At 48.4% G+C, this 23,281-nt stretch overlaps 2 protein-coding genes, 1 long non-coding RNA gene and 1 other non-coding gene across 4 annotated transcripts; 2 read left to right on the forward strand and 2 right to left on the reverse strand.

The window, feature by feature from the left end:
- Positions 1-3,066: 3,066 nt before the first annotated feature.
- LOC120848667 lies at positions 3,067-3,750 on the reverse strand. The gene has a single exon (XM_040504627.2). The coding sequence runs from the start codon at positions 3,733-3,735 to the stop codon at positions 3,067-3,069; it is 669 nt and encodes a 222-aa protein (XP_040360561.1). The 5' UTR covers positions 3,736-3,750.
- Positions 3,751-6,253: 2,503 nt separating this feature from the next.
- On the reverse strand, positions 6,254-7,183 carry LOC120848664. The gene is made up of 4 exons (XR_005717745.3): positions 7,096-7,183; positions 6,926-6,982; positions 6,795-6,845; positions 6,254-6,318 (listed from the first exon to the last, which is right to left on the reverse strand). It is a non-coding gene; the product is annotated as an uncharacterized LOC120848664 (long non-coding RNA).
- Positions 7,184-19,584: 12,401 nt separating this feature from the next.
- On the forward strand, positions 19,585-19,657 carry Trnat-ugu. The gene has a single exon. It is a non-coding gene; the product is annotated as a tRNA-Thr (tRNA).
- A 1,254-nt stretch (positions 19,658-20,911) lies between these two features.
- On the forward strand, positions 20,912-21,652 carry LOC120848669. Its single transcript, XM_040220689.1, has one exon. The coding sequence runs from the start codon at positions 20,912-20,914 to the stop codon at positions 21,650-21,652; it is 741 nt and encodes a 246-aa protein (XP_040076623.1).
- Positions 21,653-23,281: the final 1,629 nt, after the last annotated feature.

The raw sequence follows: 23,281 nt of genomic DNA on the forward strand, positions 1-23,281 counted from the left end.
ACACACCTACAAAAATTGTACTCAACATCAGCGATGTGAGGCACACAAAGGAAACACAGATAGAGCAATGATCACAAACCAGACTACCAAGTCTGTCCAAGGAAATAAAACCTGTCTTGAGCCGCATAGGTACTGGAAACTGCATGAGAATGCGACACTAGCTGTAGTGGCAGAATGCAAAAGCTGGAGAATATGTTACCAGAATCGAAAAATGGTAACACGAAATTTCTCTATAAATAGACTACTACCTCAGCGTAATGCATAAAGAACAGAACAAATGCCACTAAATGCCTGTGGTGTTTATTTTAAAAAGAAATAACAAACAATAGCCAATGACAGAATTTGCTATCCGAATTTGTCTACTGAGAGCAGCTGCAGTCGATCTAGATTCTATCCCTGCTGGGGCTATGTTGATTTTATACGCAACTTTAACGAACAGTGTCGGTCGTTACGACGCTTGTTCATATCTAGTTTCCTATTGTAAACAACCCATAAACCACATTCTGTGCTAGAAGTATGGTCTGCAAAAAAAAACAAGAAAAAAAAAAACAATACTGCATTTCTTACTGACAAATTTTTCCCACCGGAGCATTAGCTACATCTACAATACCATTTTTTTTCGTTTGCCCCGAGAATTTGGATGATCCAGGTAACTTCATGTTGTCGAACTTTCACATTCTCTCACCACTGCTAGCCTGACATTCCCAGTTTCATCTTTTGGCGACAAATAATTTGTCTATGCACGCCAAAAACCGGGTTTCATTTTCTTGATCAGACCCAATACATTAGAACGGAACATGTAACAAACAAGCTCGAGAATTCAGTGTCTACAGAGTCAGTGTCTACACATCAACGCTGGCACTTGCCGCTGTTTCTTGCGTTGCAATCAGAGGTGCCTTCAGATTGCACAGTCCTGCGCAGATGAAGACCATATCACTGATGGTTCTCCTCGACGTTATGGTTAACGCTGACTTGAAGATACGGTACGTTTTAATGCGATTAATCGCTCTCTCAACATGTATCCGTAATGAGGCGATTCTTCTCGTTCGAGTCACATCGAGCTCGGAGAGCTGGGATTTCCCTGCGAATAATAAAGAAGACATATGATTGTTTAGTTTTACTAACGCTGCATCCTGCAGTACCTTTGACCAGTCCTTCCATTGCAAGCTGCATATATAGCATGCTGACTTTAGTAAGGAATACGTCACATCAACACAATTTCTGGCTATGCACTGAACTAGAAACAATGGAGGACATGTACAACTAAGGAAATCACAACAAACATTAAGAAATATGCGAGTTGCAGATTTACTGCAAGCGTGCGGGGAGAGAGTGCCAAGCTCTGACTGGAAGGAATAGTGGGCTAGCTGCATTTGTCTCTAGAGTCTCCCTCTAATCAAAGCGAACAAGAGCATCGCGCTGTACCTCGCATTCGGATGCACCTTCTAATTAGAGCTCGGTGCTCCGACATCCCTGTGCGCTCTCATGTACTCCTCTCTCCGCTTCTCCTTGCATACAAAACACGCAAACTGTTTTCTCATGGCAGTACTATCCTTGACAAAGTTGAAGAATGGCTACTTCATGTAGTGCTTCACAATAGTTTCTGAAGTGCTACGTCTCAAAACCATGGCTTGGCTGCGGCCAAAATAGCATTTCGATGAAAAAAAGACAGCTTGTGTGCTGTGTTTTGTGTACATGCAATGCCAGACATGCAAAGCATGCTTGAGTTGCTCCTATTAGCTTAAAATGCTTGGCGAGATTAAGAATTAAGAAGCATGTTCCCACTATTTCGGCAGATAAGGAAAGTTGCCGGAGGTATCCACTCAAAGAAGTTGGATGTTGTGCACCAACAAGTTGACAAGTCTAGTGCCAAGCCACTGGAGAGCGCAGCACTCTGGCCACCGAAATAGCTGGGCAAAGAAGCATGAAGCACTGCACAATCCAAGCACATACTTATAACAGATCAAACTTACATTGCAAACATTTGAGGATCCACATTAACACTTAAGCAAACACAGTCATATTTCCTATGGCTGGGTGATTGATAGACTAACCTCACAATTAATTGAATATTAGTTTTAACTGGGTAAACCCCCCAAAACATCTTTTTTTTTTTTTTTTTTTTTTTTTTACGGTTCCCGTGCTTTTAAAAGGTTAGTCCATTCATCTGTGGGGAACACAAAAATGCCAATACCATCCATCAAATTTAGGCTGGGATTGCTTCCAACTTAAACTTAGTTCAATATAAGGCCCAGTCTGCAGCCAGAGACGAGGACACCTCTCCTCGATTCTGTCTCTGACCCAGAAAGAAGGAAATCCCTCCTTTCTGCAGGAATTAGCTCCCAGGTGAACACCTTTTAGATAGCAAGGCTCATAGGCCTGAATATTTTACAGCACCTGAAGAGGCAAGCATGAGGCACAAATGAGACACGAGTGCTGCATCAGTGTTTGGCTGAGGATCATGTTCAATCAGTGAGGATACAAGTCTCGTCTCAGTGCTGCCGCAACACTTGTATCCAATCTGTGCACATTTGCCTATTTAGATGACATAAAATAAGGCCAGTGCCTTTCTCCCAAGGCCCGTTTCTTATGTTACATGATATCATAGTACTCGCTAGGCTTCCTCATTTTAGAAGTCGAGTCAGTAATGAAGAAAGTTCCGTGCGTCTTTGTTCAACGTCTCGCAAGCATCTATTTAGCGCTGCAGGAATGATTGTGAAGTGAATGACCCTGCTCATGCGAGATAACATCAGGAAACCTCTTTGCCTTCACAGTTGGGAGTAATATTTTGTCATTTGAGCATTCTCAATTGAAGGTTCAAGTTTATCCCCAGCTGAGAAAGTGCATTACATTGTTTATCACACAGCAAAAGGAAGCAACGAAGAACAGGCGTCCTTGCTCTTTTCACAATATATTGAGCCTGAACATCAGTGCAACCAAAAATTTGACTATTGCAAGGCAATGAGACTGGCTAAAATTTTAAATCAAGAACCAGCCCTAGTTATCTCCAAGATTATAACTAACACAAAGCATTTGCAGACAGGACATGAATAAACAGTGCCTGCATTAGGGTTCATGCCATGCAATCGTCTTACCCTTTGTAAACGCCGGCATGTTCAACTTCACCCCTTGAAGCTCCAGGTGGGCATCCAAAGTAAACCCACGATCAGCCATAATCTCATCGCCACGCTGGAAGTGGTCCTCGACCCCGCAGTGCCGCACAATGTATTTATCGGAAGCCCTCCCACCATACACATCTGACACATACATAATGAAGCCATTGGGGGCGATAACTGTAAGAAATTTGACCGTGTTGTTTGCCTTGTAGGAGCTGAATGTCTGTGCTCGAGCCATGAGCTTCTTAGGCCTCTGCAGAATGACTTCCGTACAATCAAAGATGCAGGTAGTCCTGCCGTAACCGCCTTCAACAAAAGAGGCAGGCATACTGTTTTCTATGCGTGACCATGGCAGCCAGAAAACAACATAGCTCATGATCTTCTTAAGGATCCGAAGCATTTTTTTCACAATGTCACAAATTCTAGTGACCGAGGTCTCAAACCTCCTAGGTAGGTCCCCATAAAGGAGGCCTAGGCGCAATCTCATGAGTGTTATCAGAAGCTGGTCTTCTGCGGACAACTGAGAGTTGGTGGTGGTCATTTTACAGACGGCCTCTGCGAGACTTAGAAACACGGTCTTCGAGACACCCGTATAAAACATGATATCTGAAGCCGACATTTTCAGCGCGATGGCAGGTTTTCGAGACTCCTTGAAGGAGTAGCTGTGGTCCTCTAGTTCCAGAACTTCCCACTGGGTTTCTTGGTCTTTTGTTGTCACCTGAGAAATGTAAAACCACAGAAGTTAGTCAGCTTACAAAGATTACGCTGCTTAAAGAAGCCAATAACTTACTGTAGGGCAGTGTCGCGCTTCCAGAGGGCCTTGATCATTAAGTCCAGCCTGCAAAACCTAAACCACAATCCACATGAATGAGACGTTAGGCAGCCTGAACTACTACATCTCTCATATAACACTGTACTGCAATGATGATGTTTCATTTACATAAACCTGTGCAGCACTACACTTTCGTAAAGGAATGGATGAGGACTTACCAAATCTAAAGGCACCACCGTAACTTTGATTGTTGTTGTCAATGGCAGAGCCTCAGGCTGCGGAGCAGGCGTAGTCGTGGGACCAGCGGAGTATCCTGGGTTCTGTTTATGTGCAAACACAAATGCGTAAGAACAGTAAGAATGGACTTGTGAACAGCAGCCTGCACTGAGCCAGAAATGCAGTCTGCTTACAGCATCCAGCAGCTTGTCGGCTTTCTGCAACGGGCTCAGCACAGGCAGCTGGAGCGGCAGAGTCTTGGGTTGTGGGGCCGGCGGAGTCGTGGGACCAGCTGGGTGAACTAACGTTTCCTGATGTGCAAATACAGAGGCATAAAAACAGTAAGAACTTAAGAACTAACTCACAAACAGTAGCCCGCAGAGCACCCGAAAGGGGGTTTGCTTACAGCATCCAGCAGCCGGTCAGCTTTCTGCAAGAAGCTCCGCACAGGCGGCTGGAGCGGCAGAGTCTTGGGTTGTGGGGCCGGCGGAGTCGTGGGACCAGCTGGGTGAACTAACGTTTCCTGATGCGCAAATACAGAGGCATAAAAACAGTAAGAACTTAAGAACTAACTCACAAACAGTAGCCCGCAGAGCACCCGAAAGGGGGTTTGCTTACAGCATCCAGCAGCTTGTCGGCTTTCTGTAAAGAAGCTCCGCACGGGCGGCTGGAGCAGCAGAGTCTTGGGTTCTGGGGCCGGCGTTGGCGTTGGACCAGCTGGGTGAACTGGGGTTTCCTGATGTGCAAATACAGATGCATAAAAACAGTAAGAACTTAAGAACTAACTCACAAACAGTGGCCTGAAGAGCACCCGAAAGGGGGTTAGCTTACAGCATCCAGCAGCCGGTCAGCTTTCTGCAAGAAGCTCCGCACGGGCGGCTGGAGCAGCAGAGCCTTGGGTTCTGGGGCCGGCGTTGGCGTTGGCGTTGGACCAGCTGGGTGAACTGGGGTTTCCTGATGTGCAAATACAGATGCATAAAAACAGTAAGAACTTAAAAACTAACTCACAAACAGTGGCCCGAAGAGCATCCGAAAGGGGGTTAGCTTACAGCATCCAGCAGCCGGTCAGCTTTCTGCAAGAAGCTCCGCACGGGCGGCTGGAGCGGCAGAGTCTTGGGTTCTAGGGCCGGCGGAGTTGTGGGACCAGCTGGGTGAACTAGGGTTTCCTGATGTGCAAATACAGAGGCATAAAAACAGTAACAAGTTAAGAACTAACTCACAAACAGTGGCCCGCAGAGCACCCGAAAGGGGGTTAGCTTACAGCATCCAGCAGCTTGTCGGCTTTCTGCAAGAAGCTCCGCACGGGCGGCTGGAGTAGCAGAGTCTTGGGTTCTGGGGCCGGCGTTGGCGTTGGACCAGCTGGGTGACCTGGGTTTCCTGATGTGCAAATACAGAGGCATAAAAACAGTAAGAACTTAAGAACGAACACACAAACAGTGGCCCACAGAGCACCCGAAAGGGGGTTTGCTTACAGCATCTAGCAGCCGGTCGGGTTTCTGCAACAAGCTCCGCATAGACGGCTGGAGCAGCTGAGTCTTAGGTTGTGGGGCCGGCGGAGTCGTGGGACCAGCTGGATGAACTGGAGTTTCCTGATGTGCAAATACAGAGGCGTAAAGACAGCAAGAACTTAAGAACTAACTTACAAACAGTGGCCCACATAAACAGTGGCACCCGAAAGGCCGTTTGCTTACAGCATCCAGCAGCTGGTCAGCTTTCTGCAAGAAGCTTAGCACGGGCGGCTGGAGCGGCAGAGTCTTGGGTAGTGGGGCCGGCGGAATTGTTGGACCAGCGGGGTGTATTGGGGTTTCCTGATATGAGAACACGGGCATAGCAACAGTCAAAACTAACTCACAAACAGCGGCCCGCAGAGCACCCGAAAGGCGGTCTGCTTACAGCATCCAGCAGCCGGTCGGCTTTCCGCAACAGGCTCCTCACAGACGGCTGGAACGGCACAGTTTTGGATTGTGGGGCCGGCGGAGTCGGGCGATCAGCGGGGTATACTGGGGTTTCCTGATGAGCAAACATAGAGGCGTAACAACAGTAAGGATAAACTCGTGAACTGCAGCCCGCACTAAGCCAAAACTGCAGTCTGCTCACAGCATCCAGCAGCTGGTCGACTTTCTGCAACAGGCGCCGCGCAGGCAGCTGGAGGGTCCGAGTCTTTGGTTGTGAAGACGGCGGAGTCGTGGGACCAGTGGAGTGTACTGGGTTTTGCTGATACAGAAACACAAAGGTGTAACAGCAGTAAAAACGGACTCGCAAGCAGCAGCTGCGCTGTGGCTGGCTTGATCCTCAATAGACTACGGAATTTGGGAACGTCAGTTAAGACGCAGTGAAATTTCATTTGTATCAGCCAAGACACTGTTCTTCTGGTGTTAGTCTTGTGTAGCACTCTAAATTTATTAGCAAATACATATTATGACTGTCCAGCATCTGCTTCTTCAAATAACAAATTTGATTCTGTAAACTACATCATTAAATCAAACACTGGCTTTTGTTTATTTATTTTTTGTTCCTAAAAGTTGAGCGTCAGCTGTTTAAAAAAAATTACAGATTTACAACATTGTTATAAATCAATAAGGTGTGCATATTCAGGTCTTTAACTATGAACCGCATATGAGCGATTCTTCCAATAACGGGACGAAACGCTTGCAATTCAGCCTTTACTAATATGACACTACGCCAATCACCTTCAGCGGACAGCCTGTCGACGAGCCTGATGGAGAGTCATCTGCGAGCTTCTGTAATGAGAAAATATACAAATGTCTCATCGCGTCAACGACGTGATTTTATAAGCAGGAAATGTCCAAGCATCAATTACCGATTTCTTGAGGGGTGGCACGGACATCCTCTGCAATCGTCTTCGGCCTACAATAACCTATAGGAAGCACCAATCGAGCAATAAACACAGGTTTCAAGTACCAATAGCAACGGCAAATAGCAAACAACAAATATGGAAAAGTAGCAGAAGTAACTAAATTAGCACAGTACCTTGCGATCATAGCCCAGAAAGAGCATCGGAACTGGGTTCTGCTTGGTTCGCTTGCCGTCGACGAAATGCCGCGAACAAACTCTCGACGATGGCCCCGGCACGAAGTCTTTCCTGTAGACACTTGCCACCCACTTACGTCGCAAATGAGGATCAGCGGGGAAGCGATGTAAGGTGTATACGTTACAGCCGCATTCGCTTTGCGACTTCTTGTGTTCGGTGCACAATTTGTCGCGCGCTATCTTCCGTTTTCGGAAATTGCTGCTGCAGCCAACGACTGCGCAGTGGTAGCCCGATGACCAAGTATGCGCCGACATGATACCTCGACGTATTAATCCACCTTATTACAACTCACTGCCCTGTCAAGGGCTTCAAAACCCATTTTACGCGCACCACTTCCGCACCGTACGAGCCGGCTAGGCCTGCTCCCGCATGCCGGAAGTGCTAGAACCGGAAGAACTACTCCCGCTATGCGCCGAGTCGCCGAGTCGAGGCTACGCACGTTACGCGCTGGGTCGAGGTTACGCGGAAAAGGTCTATAACCGTTTTATTGTGGGTAGCGCCATTTTGAGAGCGAGAGAGAAAAGGGGAAAGGGCTACCGGCGCTTTCCCCCTTTCTGATTGTGTAGAAAGAGTAAAAGTCCCGGATGAGAGGTTTGGCCGGTGTTGGGTGTCTGTTGTGCCCCATCCCCTTTCGCGCTTTCTTTTCTGTTTTGAACTCGCAAACTTAATTAGAGCCACGGGCTTCGATGGCAACAGTCCCCCGATCATCGGGACACCACTGCTCGGTCATAGGGTGCACGAATAACGACAGAAAGAGTCGAATACCGCCCAAGGACCTCGTAGCTTGCATAGAATTCGGCAAGGCACGTGCGGCTGCAATGTTTTGAAGCTCCACCGCTTTCCGCGTGACTGGAAATGATGAACCATTCATAAATTTTTGCTCGGAATAGGCCCATTTCAACGCAGCCGTTTTTAGTAATGAACAAGCGATACACGAAACGGGAACCTCGATTAACTTTTGTAAACACCCGGAGCTGCTACATATCGTTTTGCTGCACTGCTTTTATCTTACGTGTCCGTGTTCTCATATTTCATTTTGGATGAACGACGAAGACGTTCTAGATGTGCTTATATCGAACCGCAGAAAGCGTCAAAGCAGCCACGAATTATTTTACTATTTGATGCAATATTTTGAGTACTAACCTCCAATTTCTATCACTGACACGTTCGCTGCCGCTGTTCCCCCCGTTGCCGCACTGGTGGATGCCATGACTCGAACAAAGAAACGTACACACTGGGCTCGAAGACGCAGATCGCAACACACGAGTCGTACCTTGGAGCGACTATCCAGCGCTTCAAAGCGCGCAATCAACGGAAACAACCCAAACAACCCACCAGCGGCACTCCAAGGAGCGTTTTTGTCGGCTCTCTGGTATCGCACAGGGGATCGCTATTCAGGAAAACCGATAGAACTACCTTTTCAACAATTTCTAGCCCCACCTGGCGGCGGAAATAAGCCTTCAACTAAGTGTTGTAAATGATGAAATCGAGTCAGTCACCACTGCAAATTATCAATATTAAGATAAATTCAGTTACAAAATTTTACAAGCTGAAACAGCAATTATCACGAGAAAACTGGCACGCACCTTGCGAGCGTACCCCACGTTCATCGGCGGTACAGCGTTCGGTGCGCGCTCCATTCACAAGCTGTTCCGAGCACAGTCGAGAAGATGGTGTTGAGGAAATGTCGTTTCGGTTTACGAACGCAATCCACTGCCGCCAAGACCGGGGTCATGTGGAAAGCGATGGATCTTAAAGACATTGCAGCCGCTCTCGCCTTGCCGGATTCATTGCAAGCTACATAGGTCCTCGGACAGTATTCGACGCTTCCTGTCGTTATTCGTGCACCCTATGACCGAGCAACGGTGTCTTGATGACCGGGAAACTGTTGCCATCGAAACCCGTTACTTTAATTAAGTTTGCAAGTTCAAAATAGAAAAGAAAGCGCGAACAAAGTTTGGGCACAGCAGACACCCAACACCGGCCAAGCCTCTCATCCGGGACTTTCACTCCTTCTACACAATCAGAAAGGGGGAAAGCACCGGTAGCCTTTTCCCCTTTTCTCTCTCGCCCTCTTTCAGTAAAACGGTCTATAGGCTGGATTGCGGATCGGGAGCCCGTCGGTGGCACGCCCGGCGGCCATTGCTTGACAGCAGGCAATACACGCAAGCCTTTGGGAAAAGCAAACACATGTAGGAATATTGAGGCTTGTACGCGGTGCTCGAAGGAGAGTATTTTATGATGTGCTGCGCTCAATATATCAGGCGCTTGGAGGACAAATCGGCATTGGTCAAGCGCTCCAACGCCGATAAACAAAATGAAATGTGCCGGAGCATCGCCGACGGTGCAGGCGTCGCTTGCTTCAGTTGGAATAGAAATGACACAACGTTCAACAAATGAAGCACACGCTCCGAGTATTAGTTCGTCACAGAAGCCCTCACTGCAGTTCAAAGGAAAAGCTTGCACCAGAAGTACCATGTACAAGTGCGTGAAACGATGTAAACGTCCACAGTAAAGCTAAGCTCTGACGACTTCGAGGTCACGAATGACTCCACTTTGACCCTCGGCAGCCGTCGTCTCATTGAACCGCATTACCGTTTACACCCAAGAAAGTCGCAACACTCGACCCTCCACCACAAAACATTTATTAAAAGAAAAAAAGATTGGTACTATAGCGCTTTCGATATTTGTGTCCAGAATATTACATGTAATTCCCGGAAAACACGATAAAGTTGTCATTGTCGAGAACAGCCTACTAAAGTAAGAAATTGGAGTTTTGCCCGTTTCACCCGTAGAGTCCCATGCATTAATTACATGGAGTCAAGTGATGACTGCCGGTGGTACCGCTCGACCCCAGCAAGACATGCGTCGATCCGCGATCCAGCTTACTACGATTGAGATAAATGATCGCAGCACCCCATTGGCGGTCACACGTACCGCACTTAAATGGCTTTGATGAGTCGTAACATTATTTTCTGCGGTTCATCGTGAAGGGAAACAGTGTATACGTTATGGCCGCCAACACTGCACTGAATACTTCAACTTTTCAGCATTTTCACAACTCCGTAGAAAATGTTTTTAAAATTTTACCAGGGCAGGTGTCTTTGGACATCATTTTACAACGATGAACTGGTTTGAGCTGACAAATATTGGTCTCCGCACTTTCCTCACGTAGGAATAATTTATTGTTGAAAGGGCACACAAGTTAGCTAACGGAAAGCAGACTTTAACCTAATTTTGCATGGAAATGATCAGCTTCGTAAATTTCATATGTGTTCTCAAATAAATATTCCCGCGCCTCAAGAACCTATCTGAACTGTTCGATAAGTTTGTACCGGCCTCCAAGCAATCGCTGCGAAACCTTTAGCAAAATGGCCTTATCTAATTCCAGAAAGTTTACGATGTTACAGCCTTTGACTTAATTAGTGAACACCCAGAGAATAAAGCTTTAATGCAAAGATAATTAACGAACAAGCTTATATCTCGCGCACCTTAGAATTGACTACGATGGTCGTCTAAATTTAAATGAGAATGAGCTCAGGCATCCAACTGGGGTGGGTGTATACATTACGGGAAGCACGGAAACCTTCACGTAATTATCGCTTACAAAGTTACAGCTCGAATTCCCGCGTGAACTTCGTCTCGCGATAGAGTCGTTGCCTGGTAAACCTTTGCAAGTCCTTTACACCTGGGTCGTTTCAAATATTGCACCGCCCGGATACGTTTAAGCGTCTCGTCCGGCGATACTCAGTTTTAAATTAAGAGTAACCGTAGAGCAGGCCACGAGCTAACGAAGCCAATCGGACGTCCTGTGAGTGCCACGTGACATCCGAGAGAGACGCAGTGATGCGCGAGGCACGTATATGTCACGGGGTATACGTTCGGGGAGGGGGGGGGGGGCGGTAAATTGGAGGAGCTCGTGGGCGTCTACTGGGGTTCGTTGTATGGCGTCACTTACGACGACGGCGGCCCTTTATCGCAGTTTTATCTGGGCCTACCGTTTTCCTGTGTCATCGATCTTTATACCGACCTCGGATTGGTGACCCCGTACGTCTCGCGTCAAGATCGCAAACTACTTCTGTTCGCGCGTGAGCTTTGAGACAAAATGTTCTTTTTCTAGAGGGGTGGGACATTCGGGAGGGGTTGCTTCCACTTGGCCTCTTTCCTCAAATGGGATTCTTCTCGATTTTCTCGTGCTTCCACTCCAAAAGGACTTCTAGGGAAAAGTAATTGGCCAAACATTGCGACGGCCACTCACAATTGGGGGGTTAAGAATTGGGTTGTCGAAAATTGGGTTGCTCCAGACATTTTGGGCAATCATAAGTTTCAGTGAATGGTGCGTTCACTCTAGGTAAAACTGAAATTCCGATGGGCAGACGTCATGCTAGTCGAAGCTAAGAAACGCTCAGTGCCACAATAAGGGGCCAGAAGAGTTTCAGTGCACTGGTATTCATGCGAGTGTGAACTTATAGGTGCATTTTTCAGAATTTCCAACCGATCTAAATGTACTTCATACTTTAGTGTTTTATTGTTTGTCCCTGAGGTTCCAAGCTGAGCATAGCTCTAAATTTCAACTAGAGTATGTGCACATCTTTTAGAGCGCAGCTCTGAGGCGTCTGTTTCCGCATATAAGGGCGTCGGCGTTGGCGTAACCGCGCGCGTTGCATTATGGGACGTCACGGACCTATACTCTATATATATGAATTCACCGCCAAATTTAGCGAAGAAACTAAATTGGTGTGTAGGTCTCTGACGTCCCATAAAGCAACGCACGCGCGTCCCATAATGCAACTCACGTCGCATGACCTTAACACCAATTCAGTTTCCCCACTAAATTTGGCGGGGAATCGAATTGGTGTTGTGGTCAGGTGACGTCAGTTTTCCCGCTAAATCTGGCGAATAATCTGAATTTTCTCACAGATGACATGACGCGATGTTATGTGACGTCATTTTCTCCGCCAAACAAAGCCGGCCCTACACCATCAAGCGCCCTGGGCGAACTCCGGCCGCTGGGAACCCCCCGCCCCCCCCCCCCCCCCCCCCCCTCCTTTTTTATACGTCCCGGGCTATCGACGTCACGCTGTTAGTAAACGTGTGAGCATGGCACAACACGAGAATTTTGTCAGGCGAGAGCCGGATTCCAAAGACGAACGGCGATCGAGCATGTAGCGTCCCGTGGGGCGCATGTTCAAAAAAAAAAGTTCAAAGGGGAAGGGGGGGGGGGGCGCGGCGGCGCCCCCCTTTTGTGTGGAGATGGCGCCCTGGGCGACCGCCCAGGTCGCCCACCCCTGGGGCCGGCCATACAGACCATTTCATTTAGAGCTCTCAGGCGGCGCCATTCTGTTCGACCATAGCGCCCTCTCCACACATCCGGAAAGTTCTGCAGGCTGGGCGGGGTAAAACGAGAGAGAGGGCACGCGCCCGACTCTACTATAGTCCGTTACAACTCAAGAAGGTAGGGCGAGGGAAAAAAAGGCCGGCGAGGAGAAAGCAGGCGGAACGTCAGAGATAGGAGGAGGAGGTTTCTCTCTTTCCTCCCCAGCGTTTCGTCTGCTTCCTCTTCTCCGGCCTTCTTCTCCCTCGCCCTACCTTCTTGAGTTGCAACGGACTATAGCAGACGTTGCCGTTCTCCATCTTTGGGCTGTACCGGCGGGCTGTACCAAACATCGAACTCTCGCTCGTGGCTGCCGTTGTGGAGTGGTTCGCGTTCTTACAATATTTATAGCTACTCGAAAAATAGGCCTATAGCGCTCTGCTGTTTTATTTCAGTAAATGATCAACTAGCATATCTTTGTTCCGTTACTTCAATAACATTGGAGTGAGCCGGCACCTCAATCACTGCGTCTATATCGCGAGGAGAGAGCGTTTTCATTTATTATTCCAGACTTCCACTCATTGTCGTTAACGGACTACATCAGTGCAAACTTTGTGTAGTAAAGAAAGCTACAGCAACCCGATTTACTTTTCGCCGGAGAGACCGGCCGCTCCGACACAGTTTTCCCACTTCTTTTTTATATTTGCACGCAAAAAAGAACGTAAATAGACTCGGTTAGTCTTTTTCTTGAGCAAAGCATTAAGGCCCGTTCACACTCTTGCGACCGAGTACGACTGAGTGAGACGAGATCTCTTACAACTTCTTAAATGTTTCTAGAATGAGGGAACACACTGACATTGTGGCGCCATCTATGCGGTGACCCTAGAACTGCATTTCACAAAAGCGAAGGTTTTGCGGGATTTCCGAGGTCAAATGTGCGTAATACCCATAGAAAGGCTCGTTTATAACATTGACAAAAGTTTTTCGAGCTAAAAAAGAAAGGATATTGCGCGAGATATAAAAAAAGATATGCCGGACCGCCGAGTTTACACTGCTTCCCAATAGATGGCGCCAGTGTGTTCTCTGGTTTAAGAAGTTTTAAGGAACCCAGGTTTAAGAGGTCGCAAGCAGTCGCAAGAGTGTGAACGGGCCTTTATACAATACCTTGCATATAAAAGAATCTGCGCATCTACGTTTGAAATTTCCAAACTGACGCGATTTTAAACAGAGTTTGAACGCCAGCCGGTTGTTAGGTACCAGCCCACTCGGCGGAGCAGGCAACACGCTGGGTGAGAGGGGGAGGGTCTTTCTCGCTCTCCGCTTTTCCTAGTGGACCGATCTATAGCGGGGAAACTGAATTGGTGTTCAGGTCACGCGACGCCTATTTGTCAGCTAAGTTTAGCGGAAAAGTGTGGGAGGGGAGGGGGAGGGGAGGATGGGAGAGGAGGAGGAAAGGAAGAGGAAGGCAGGATAAGGCGAGGAGGGGAGGAAGGGAGAGGAGAGGAGGAGAAAAGGGGAGGAAGCGAGGAGGAGGGGAGGGTACGGAGCAGAAGGAGGGGCATATCCCCTCCTTCTCTTCAAGGACTGCGCTATAATTTCACATTACAGAGATTTGTAAACGTCTTTCATCTTTTAGAGGAGCGGCGTAACCGCTCGTTGCATTATGAGACGTTTCCTATAATGACGTCACACGTGACGTCACACATGACGCCACTCAACCCGAAAAAACGTTTGGCGGTAAAATGTTTCCTCAAAATTTAGTGGGAAAATTTCCCCGCTAAACTTAGCCGACAACTTTACCGCCAAATGTAACGAAAACATTTTATTCTCGTGACGTCACACGTGAATAAATGTGACGTCACGTAAAATTTAGGGGAAACATTTTCCGCTAAATTTAGCGGAAACATTTTCCCGTTAAAATTAGCGGGGAAAATGACGTTACGTGACATCAACACAATTTAGCGGGAAATTTACATATATTTTCTTGCTACATTTAGCGAGAAGACTAGCGAAAATTTTCCACTAAATGGGAGGGGAGTAAAAGTGGAGGAGTGGAGGGAACAGAGGGGGAGGAGGGGCATACCATTCCCTCCGTACCCTCCCTTCCTCCTCCTCAAGAGCTGCGCTCTAATTCGGCATTAGAGAGATTTGTAAGCGTCCTTAATTTTTTTCTACCAAACTCTAGAGCGTTTGTAAGATGTCGAGAAAAATAAGTGGAAGACATACATTTGTAGAAGCACAAAAACCAATGACGTGCAGGGTAAAACGAGTGCGACTTATAAATATCTTTTTCGCCTTCCTCAGAAAGTCTGTACCGTATACAAATCACGCTTTCGCTGACAGCTATGTCAAATTCAGAACTAAGATTGACTTAGCTTGAGCGCTGCGCAAATTACGAAATGACTGATCCTACACCAGAGCTGGATAAGCCTCGAGCCGTTCAGTCCACACCGCGTCGCGAGCGCGGTATTGTTCCAGTGCAACTTTATTTTTCTTTTTTTTTTTAATTTGCCCTAAATCCAAGCTCATCAGTGGTTTATCTTGACGACGATTATATGCAATAATTTTGTATGGAACAAAAAGGTCAAGAGTAGCTCCTCTAATTTCAATTTATTCCACAGCAAGTTAAGATCACCTGTCCCGCTCATCTTATCAAATATCGGATGGAATGCACCAAGGTTATCAGAAAAACCTGAATAATCGCCCCTGTCGTAGAAACGTCCTTTTAAAGGATGCTGAACCACACATTTCAGTGTTTATAATAAGTGGCGCAGGATCTTTCCATGAGCCAGCAGCCGCCGGTGTGCCGGAGCACACGCAACGGAATTGACGTCATTATATCCTCCATTCGCGCTTAACACTTAAGGACGTAGAGATCCGCTACAATAAAATGAATATGACAATTTCGCAACAACAACCTGATGGTCGCTAATAGTACCAGGAGTCACAGACAGAGAAGAGACCGCTCAATTTTGGTTCTCTAGAAAATAATGCAATTTTGTTGAGGGATATCTAAGAATAACGCAACTATTGTACTCATGTTCAAACCTTATGTTCAAGTTTAACCCGGTAATGAACCTCTTTCAAGAATGGTCTTCCGCATGCGCAAGCTGTTCTCACGAAGTGGCGAAAGCTCCTGCTATGATTGACGTCCGGAAGGGGAGTTGCTCTACCTCTCCTGCCTCTTCCGCAACCCAGGTGAGCTGCAGAGAAGGCAGGAGAGGTAGTGCAACTCCCCTTTAAGACGGCGACTGTATTTCGAGTTTACGCCGCATAGTATCGTCTTTTTGTGAAAAAAAAGTTTATAAAGTTTATTTAAGGGGTCACGGGCAGCCTCCAGGCATTGTAATGACTTTCTTGCCACGTGCTCCTGCCAACGCGAAAGCGGTTCACACTGTTGCACAGACGACGCTTCTGCGTGTCAGTACACGTTGTTGATCATGTGGCATATTTGCCCTATGGGAGATGTTTTTTTTCAATGACAACATAGTCCAGTACTTGTTACCACATCAAACTGAACCCACTTGCTTTAATATCTAAAACAAACTTCGACGTCAAATATTTTTAATATATTTTCATTGTTGCTTTAACGCTCACACGTATGGCGCGTTCTTCGTCAATTTTCTAAACCATCGATCGCAAGCGTACTGGCCTATGAAGATTGAACACTGGGTTGAGGAATTGTGACCAATTCTACGGTGCATCAGAGTTTAAAGTTAACAAATTCACAGCCCAGTGTCCGATCTTCACTGGCTAGCACGCGCGTGATCTTGATATTGAAAAGCGGACGAATCACGCGTCGTATGCACGAACGTTGAAAGTGGCAGCGACTATACGAAAAGCTCCTCGCTATACTCCGTTCACCCTTAAGCTGAGACTGCAGCTAAAGCTACACGCGTGAGCTAGCCCGTGCTCCTGCTTTGAGACATACATTTCTAGTACGATCGCTCGTTCTGCAGAAGGACGCTTAAAAGAAGCTACCTCGAGCTCTCCTGCTTGTGGCGTTGGCTGCAGTCTCAGCTTAAGGGTGAATGGAGAATAGGCGCTATGTAGCCGCTGTGCATAGGCGCCGCCATAACCGACCTTCAGTTTTAGGGCGCAGCTCTTAGGCGCCCGTTTGCGTCTTGAACGGCGTTGCCGTCGCCGTCGGCGTCGGACTAACCGCGTGTTGCATTATGGGACGTTTCCCACAATGACGTCACACGTGACGTCACGTGTGACGTGACGAGGGTCACTAGGGTCCCGAGTGACGTCACGAGCGGCGTCACGAATGTCACTCGTGAAGGTTACGACGAAGGTCATGCATGACCTTTACAGTGAAGGTCACAACCTTCACGAGTGAACGTCACGACGGTCACGCCCTTCATAGTGAAGGTCACGTGAAGGTGATGACTTTCACGTGAAGGTCGTGAAGAAAAGAGGGGAAGGGTGGGAGGAGGAGAAGGGGAGGAGAATGAGAGGGGGAGGATAGAGGAGGAGGAGAGGGAGGAGGAGGGGGAGGAGAAGGAGCGGAGTAGGGAAACACCCTCCTCTCCGTACTCTCCCGTCCCCCTCCTCAAGAGCCGTGCTCTAATTCGGCATTGCAGGGAGTTGTAAACGTCTTTCATTTTTTGCTTCCTCTTATTCCGTTCGCTTCAGTTCATTGTTGCCACAGCAGGACAGGTTAATGCCAATTTAGGTGTTGCTGTGTTGTTCTTCCCAGCATAAGCCTCTCTGGTGGCTCGTAAACGCCCACTTCAGTGACTCGGCATCCCGGAAAAACAAGAGAAGGTCGGCAATGGCGGCTCAATCTGGCGCGTGTTTAAAGGGATACTGAATCGAAACTTAAAATATAGAGGAAACACCTAGAGATAAGTCAAATGGAATCAGATAAAACTGTAATTGATAATCGCATAGTCATATTTCAAGCGGATGGCTGTATTTTTCGTTCTAAATGCCTGGATTTCGGCGAGCGCTTCAAAATCAGCCGTCGAAGAGCGCGGTGCATCTCGGGAGATTCTGCGCGGTCTTGACATCATCATGCCTCGGTGGGCCAAGCGCACCATAGTTATGAGTCCTGCCACTTGGTGGCGTCAGCGTGTTACTATCTCGCATAGTCGAAGTACCCGAGGGCTGTAGTAGCATATTGCGAAGCCGGCGGAGCGGCTTCGAGTGAATGGTCGCCGACCAACGCGACGAGAGCGGTGGGTAGATGACATTAAAAGACCCATGAAACGAATTTTGGGCTGGAGTAAATCAATTTATTTTGGGATTTTACTAATAGCACATCGTTCAGTGGGCCAAAAGAACAAAGTTAGAAAGTCAGAAGCCTGACTTTTGCTACGAAAATTTGCAAAACATAGCGGACTATTTCGTACCTCTTTCCCTTCGTAAACTCTCCGCCTTTTCACTGTGATACATCCGCGGACCCCGCAGCGCGTCACCGGGCTACTAGCCACCATAACCGGGCCCCCGCAGCGCGTCACCAGGGCCCAAGCGCACGCCACACGACACCGGACCTCACTTAATCCCTTTACCCCTAAGCTGACATTGCGGTGGAAGCTACGCGCTTGCCGGACCAATCAGCCGCCTCCCTTTCATTACCTGACCTCATTCTCTGCGGGTCGGTATGCGCGAGAGGGCGTGATCACGTGGAAAATGTGTGGCTGGCCCAACGAGCACGTAGCTTCCACAGCACTGTCAGCTTCGGGGTGAACGGGGTGGGGAAAGCAACTGTCGGAATTTTGAGCGACGGGCTAATCTTCTAGGGGGACAATGGCTGTGTCCGGGCTACACAAGCGAGATTCCAAACAAGAGGGGACTCCCTTCTTTCCGACTTCTTGAACTGTTTGGTACAATGCGCGATTTATGAGTTGAGGAGGAAAGCTAAACAGAAAATGTTGAAAAAGCGTTTCATGACTTCTTTAATAAGGACGAAGATGCCGCCACGCCGCTACATCACCAGGCCATGATGGCCGAGAAGCGATTCTGCCAACAGTCGTATTTGTACGACCCGTGTGTCTTGTCTTCGTCGTCCGCAACAGGCAACAGAGCTTATTCACAAAACGATCTTACTGTAAAACCTAAGAAAATTTCCGTATTCACGAAGCCAAATTACCGCAAGTTTTTCGCACGCTACGATGAGATCCTACGACCACGCCTGAGACAACTACATCGCCGGTAACATCGCTCGCTTACGTCGTCGCGACGACCAATGTGCATTTTTCTGTGCGCGTCCCAACGAGAGAAAAGAAGAAAAAAAAAGTAATTGAAACTGAACGGCGCGGCGGAGGCAAACGCTAGAACCACGGATACCTGAAAAAGCTATAACGACAAGGACCCACCGACCAAACGACCACCAAAGACGCTAGGCTTAGCAAAACTACAGTGGATTAAAGGGGGTAGTATAATGAACGAAACCGGAGAAGCGGCACAGCGTTGGAAGACAGCCGAGGGTGGCGCTGGCACTTGCAGCACCGTCGTTCCGGCTCTGGCTCTGGCTTGGCCGCTTGGTCAGCTTGGCTTTGGCCAGCTCCGGCCGATTCGCAGCTGTCGACTACACTGTCGTCTGCTAGTTTCACATTTTTATTCACCTTCAAACACGAACCATGTCGTTCTAAGTTCACTGGAAACAAATAATGGTTTTTGATGTATTTATATTAGTTATGAAGCGTGTCAGGGTGCCTCTATCTGCCGGCCGATTGAGGCACCCAACGGAGCTGCGGATCGAAGCGCCACCTACACCGTCTTCCAAGGAGCGGCCGTTCCCGATGCATGGTGGAGGCTACGCGGTATCTACTTTACCCCCTTTAAGCCACTGTAGCAAAACACTTCGACGAAACGGGGCAAGACCATCTTCACACGATCGGCTGGCTTGATGAATGGAAGACGCCCACGCGACCTCTGTGGACCCTCCTCGTATGATTAGTTTGAGACCGGCCTCTAATTTAGGATAAGAAGGTTAGTATTTCCCCTCGTCGTACCTATAGTCGGTTGCTGGCGCTCCGCCCACAAGCGTAAAGCGCCGCTTGAAATGCCTACGCCGTCAAAGAAAATAGCTCCCTAGCAACGCCACCCTTGTTGGTGTTCGACTGGTGGCAGCTGATAAAACCCGTTTGCTCTACTGACGTCTAACCCCTGGTTAGCTCAGTTGGTAGAGCGCTCCACTTGTAATGGAGAGGTTCCGGGTTCGATCCCCGGACCAGGCGGATTTTTTCGGTCGCTCATTAGTCACCTAGCTGTGTTTGGAGATTTTTGTTTGTCCTTTGTCCCTCTTGTTCCCCTTCTCCAGGGATTAATTTCGCCGTTTTATCCCTCTCAAAGAAAAGTCTTTTAGGCCAATACATAAATAATTTAGTTTATTCACGATACTTAAAGAAGTTGAGATACGTTATTGTCCACGCACGGGTTCAGTATTAATGGACAGGGGTCATGTCTAATGTTCCGCCTTCTAACTGACTTCCTGTCTAAATAGTTGTCTGAACTTCTGCCTTCCAGTGGTTTCGGTTTCGGTAGTCGAGAACCAGACTTTTTTGAAAAACTAAAAAAAAAGAAAGGACATTATTATTTCGTAACTAATGCAAATTACCTTATTTTTCTTAGTTTTATATACTTTATAGATGAATAGTGTATGTTTAGTTGATTTGTTGAATAGAAAATCTTTTGCGTTTCCGGTTTCGACGAATTCGCGATTTGGAAAGTCGTTCTCCGTAGAGCCACTAGTTCTCCGGTTGTGTGTTCCACATGTTTTCCGTCATGGATCCCAACGAGGAAGCTGCGGAAAGTGATTCTTCGGATTCTTCTTGGTCGAGAGACCTACCGTCTACGCCAAAACGCTGGTTCAAGAAGCACAAGAGCGGCCACATCTTGAACAGCGGCCAACGAGAGCTCCTCTGAACATGTACGTTCGGATGCGGCATACGGAGCCCGACATCGACGTGATTGAGGCCTGCAAGGCAGTCAGCAAACTGGCAGGTGTCAGCGTGTCCAGTGTGCTTGCAATCAAGAAGGAGGCAAGTGCGACTGATGGGCAACTCGCGTCACCCTCTCGGAAGCGCCCAACAAATGCAGGCAAGAAGCGGCGTACTGCCAAGTACGGTGACCTCGTGCTGTGTTCCTTAAGATCGTGTGTGCATCGGTTTTTTCGCCGGAACGAGATGCCCACGGTTGAAAAGATAGCAGCCGAGTTTCGCACAAGCCCAGAACTCCCCTCGCTGCAGGCGTGGACCGTGCGTCGTCTCCTTCTTGACATCGGCTTCAGGCGAGAAAGGAGGGCTCGAAACTCGCTCATGGTCGAGCGAGACGACATCGTCGCTTGGCAGCAGACGTACTTGCGGGACATCACGCGTCACAGGCAAGAGGGCCGCCAGAGTTTTTACCTCGGCGAGACGTGGGTGACGGCCGGGCACACTGCCTCGACGGTGTGGGTGGATAGCACTGTGACCTCGTCCCACGACGCCTTCATGCGAGGTCTCACAACGGGCCTGAAGCAGCCGTCGGGGAAGGGCCAGCGCCCCATCGTTACGCACATCGGCAGCGAAGATGGATTTGTCCCTGGGTGCCTGGACGTCTTCCGCGGCAAAAAAACCGGCGACTACCACGAGGAAATGGACGGCCCTCGGTTCGAAAAGTGGTTCGACGATGTCCTCCAAAAACTGCCGACGGGGAGTGTCATCGTAATGGACAATGCCCCGTACCATTCCCGGCGGTTAGAGGCGATGCCGACGACCAGTTCCCGGAAGGAGCTCATCCAGGGCTGGCTCACGTCGAAAGGTATTGCTTGGGACGCCAAGATGCTGAAGAGGCAGCTCCTTGAGATCGTGTCGTCGGTCAAGCCGCAGTACGTGAAGTACCGTGTGGACACTGCTGCAGAAAGGGCTGGTTGCACAGTGGTCAGGCTTCCACCCTACCACTGTGAGTTCAACCCAATTGAACTCATCTGGGCACAGATCAAGAATCGTGTCGCAGCCCGAAACACAATGTTCAAGATTGGCGACGTTGAGAGACTCCTCAAAGAAGAAGCTGAGCAGATCACGGCTAGTAACTGGTGCAACGCTGTGAGGCGTGTCGTCGAAGTGGAAGAAAGCTTCAAACAAGGAGGAACGACAAGTGCTCACATCGAGCCAATCGTCATCGCTCTTAATGAAGGTGACACTTCTTCTGAGAGTGACATGTCCAGTGTGGGGCCCCTCGACGACCCGTGATGTCAACATCAAGGGGGATCAACCCTAAAAACAAAACGGTCCTTTTAAGGACCACTCATATGCTGTAAAATCGGATGCGTGTCGTACACGTCTCCCGTGTCTCATGTTGTTGACGTGATGTTGTGCTTCATTACCTCATTGCACTGGTCAAGGCTTTTTGAGGTCTTTAAGGTCTGCCTTACATATTCCACTGGGCCGTAAGTGAGCAGCATAGAGTTTCCAATACCTCAGCACTGTTCCACTTCCTCGAATCGGCTGGCCCAAAGGCTTAGAAGGTGCAACTCAGAGCTTGGAGTTCCTCCATGCACCTCGACCAACTGGGTCACCGCCTGTGGTAAGCGCAGTTAGAACGGAAACGGAGAGTCCGTATTGATATCTGTATGGATATCACCCCAATTCACAAATTGTGCGGTGCAAAAGGGAGGCTGAGCTTATAGGGCTTGCCTACAACCTCAGTCTCCTACCATCATGCCGAGTTTTATGGTTTACATTCTCGTAATGCCGAGCATTACGAGAACAGCGACTCGTGTTAGAAATGGGGAGAGCTAACTTTCACTTGCCAAGATTCGCGCTATTTAACAAGCTTTGCACTTTGTCTGTTTACTTCTATAGCTCGTTTTTTTTAGTACTGTTAATGTTTTATAGCTCTCTCGGATGAACGTTAACACAAAGAATGTCAGTTCAAACGACACCGGGAAAAGGTAGGTATCGTGCATACCACTGGTTTTATCCTCCCTACATGCAATCGAAGGTGCAAAGGAGGCCGCTATAGCAATCGTCACTTACCATTTGATTGATAGCGACGAAAACTTGGCAGGAGTTGCACGGTTCGCAACTGAGTGAATGACGCCGTACAACGTCGTTTCAGTAGTTACACTTCGTTTATTTATCCACCGTTGCAAGCGAGGGCGCAGGCAATGCCTAGCAAAGGAACCCGGTGCTGGGGGTGCCGGCAGTTCACTCGTGCTGCTAATCTCGCTCATACATACTGTTATCACTGGATGATGAGCGCTGCATTTTCATCTCGCCCCACGGAGTCCACAGGGAAGAAAAACGGCGATACCGGCACTGTATTGACAGGCGACTCGAGGCAGGGAACGCAGACCTCCAACGAGAGGAAAAAAAGAAGACGACGCAGACGAGCGGCCCAGCGATGCTAAGCCTTGCGTCCGCTTCGAACTTTCCGATGGCGATACCATCGCCGGATCATCACGTCGTCGCACAAAAGCTACTGCGAACGCAAGTCGTTACCTTTGAGACTTCGCGGCATGGCCTCGCGTTAGTAAAATACCGTGGCAAGACCAGCATATTCGCTGAAAAATGCTGGTGTCCTGTTGCTAGGTCCAGGCTGCCATGTTGGAAGCTTTCGTCCGGAAAAAAATCAGGATTGGTCCGCATAGGCCGTGACGTCACGAGGACGCTCGGGCGCGATTGGCGGTAAGTTGACGGCGGATGAATACATATCGATGTGCAGTTTTTTTCTTAACCTGTAACTGACTATAGCTTGTTTTCAGATGCAGCGGTGACGAATGATCTCGTCAAAAAGGGACACTCTCCTCGATTCAGTCTCCTTTTTTTGTGTGCGTGCGTTGTAGAGCTTAAATAAACGCCATATGGATTGCCTTCGCA

Source organism: Ixodes scapularis, unplaced genomic scaffold (assembly GCF_016920785.2).
Source record: "Ixodes scapularis isolate PalLabHiFi unplaced genomic scaffold, ASM1692078v2 PGA_scaffold0__279_contigs__length_252992795, whole genome shotgun sequence".
In the NCBI taxonomy this organism is placed as follows: Eukaryota; Metazoa; Arthropoda; class Arachnida; order Ixodida; family Ixodidae; genus Ixodes; species Ixodes scapularis.

Coding starts and splice junctions, on each gene's coding strand:
- LOC120848669 (XM_040220689.1), top strand. CDS start 20,912: ATGCGAGGTCTCACAACGGGCCTGAAGCAGCCGTCGGGGAAGGGCCAG.
- LOC120848667 (XM_040504627.2), bottom strand. CDS start 3,735: ATGTCGGCTTCAGATATCATGTTTTATACGGGTGTCTCGAAGACCGTG.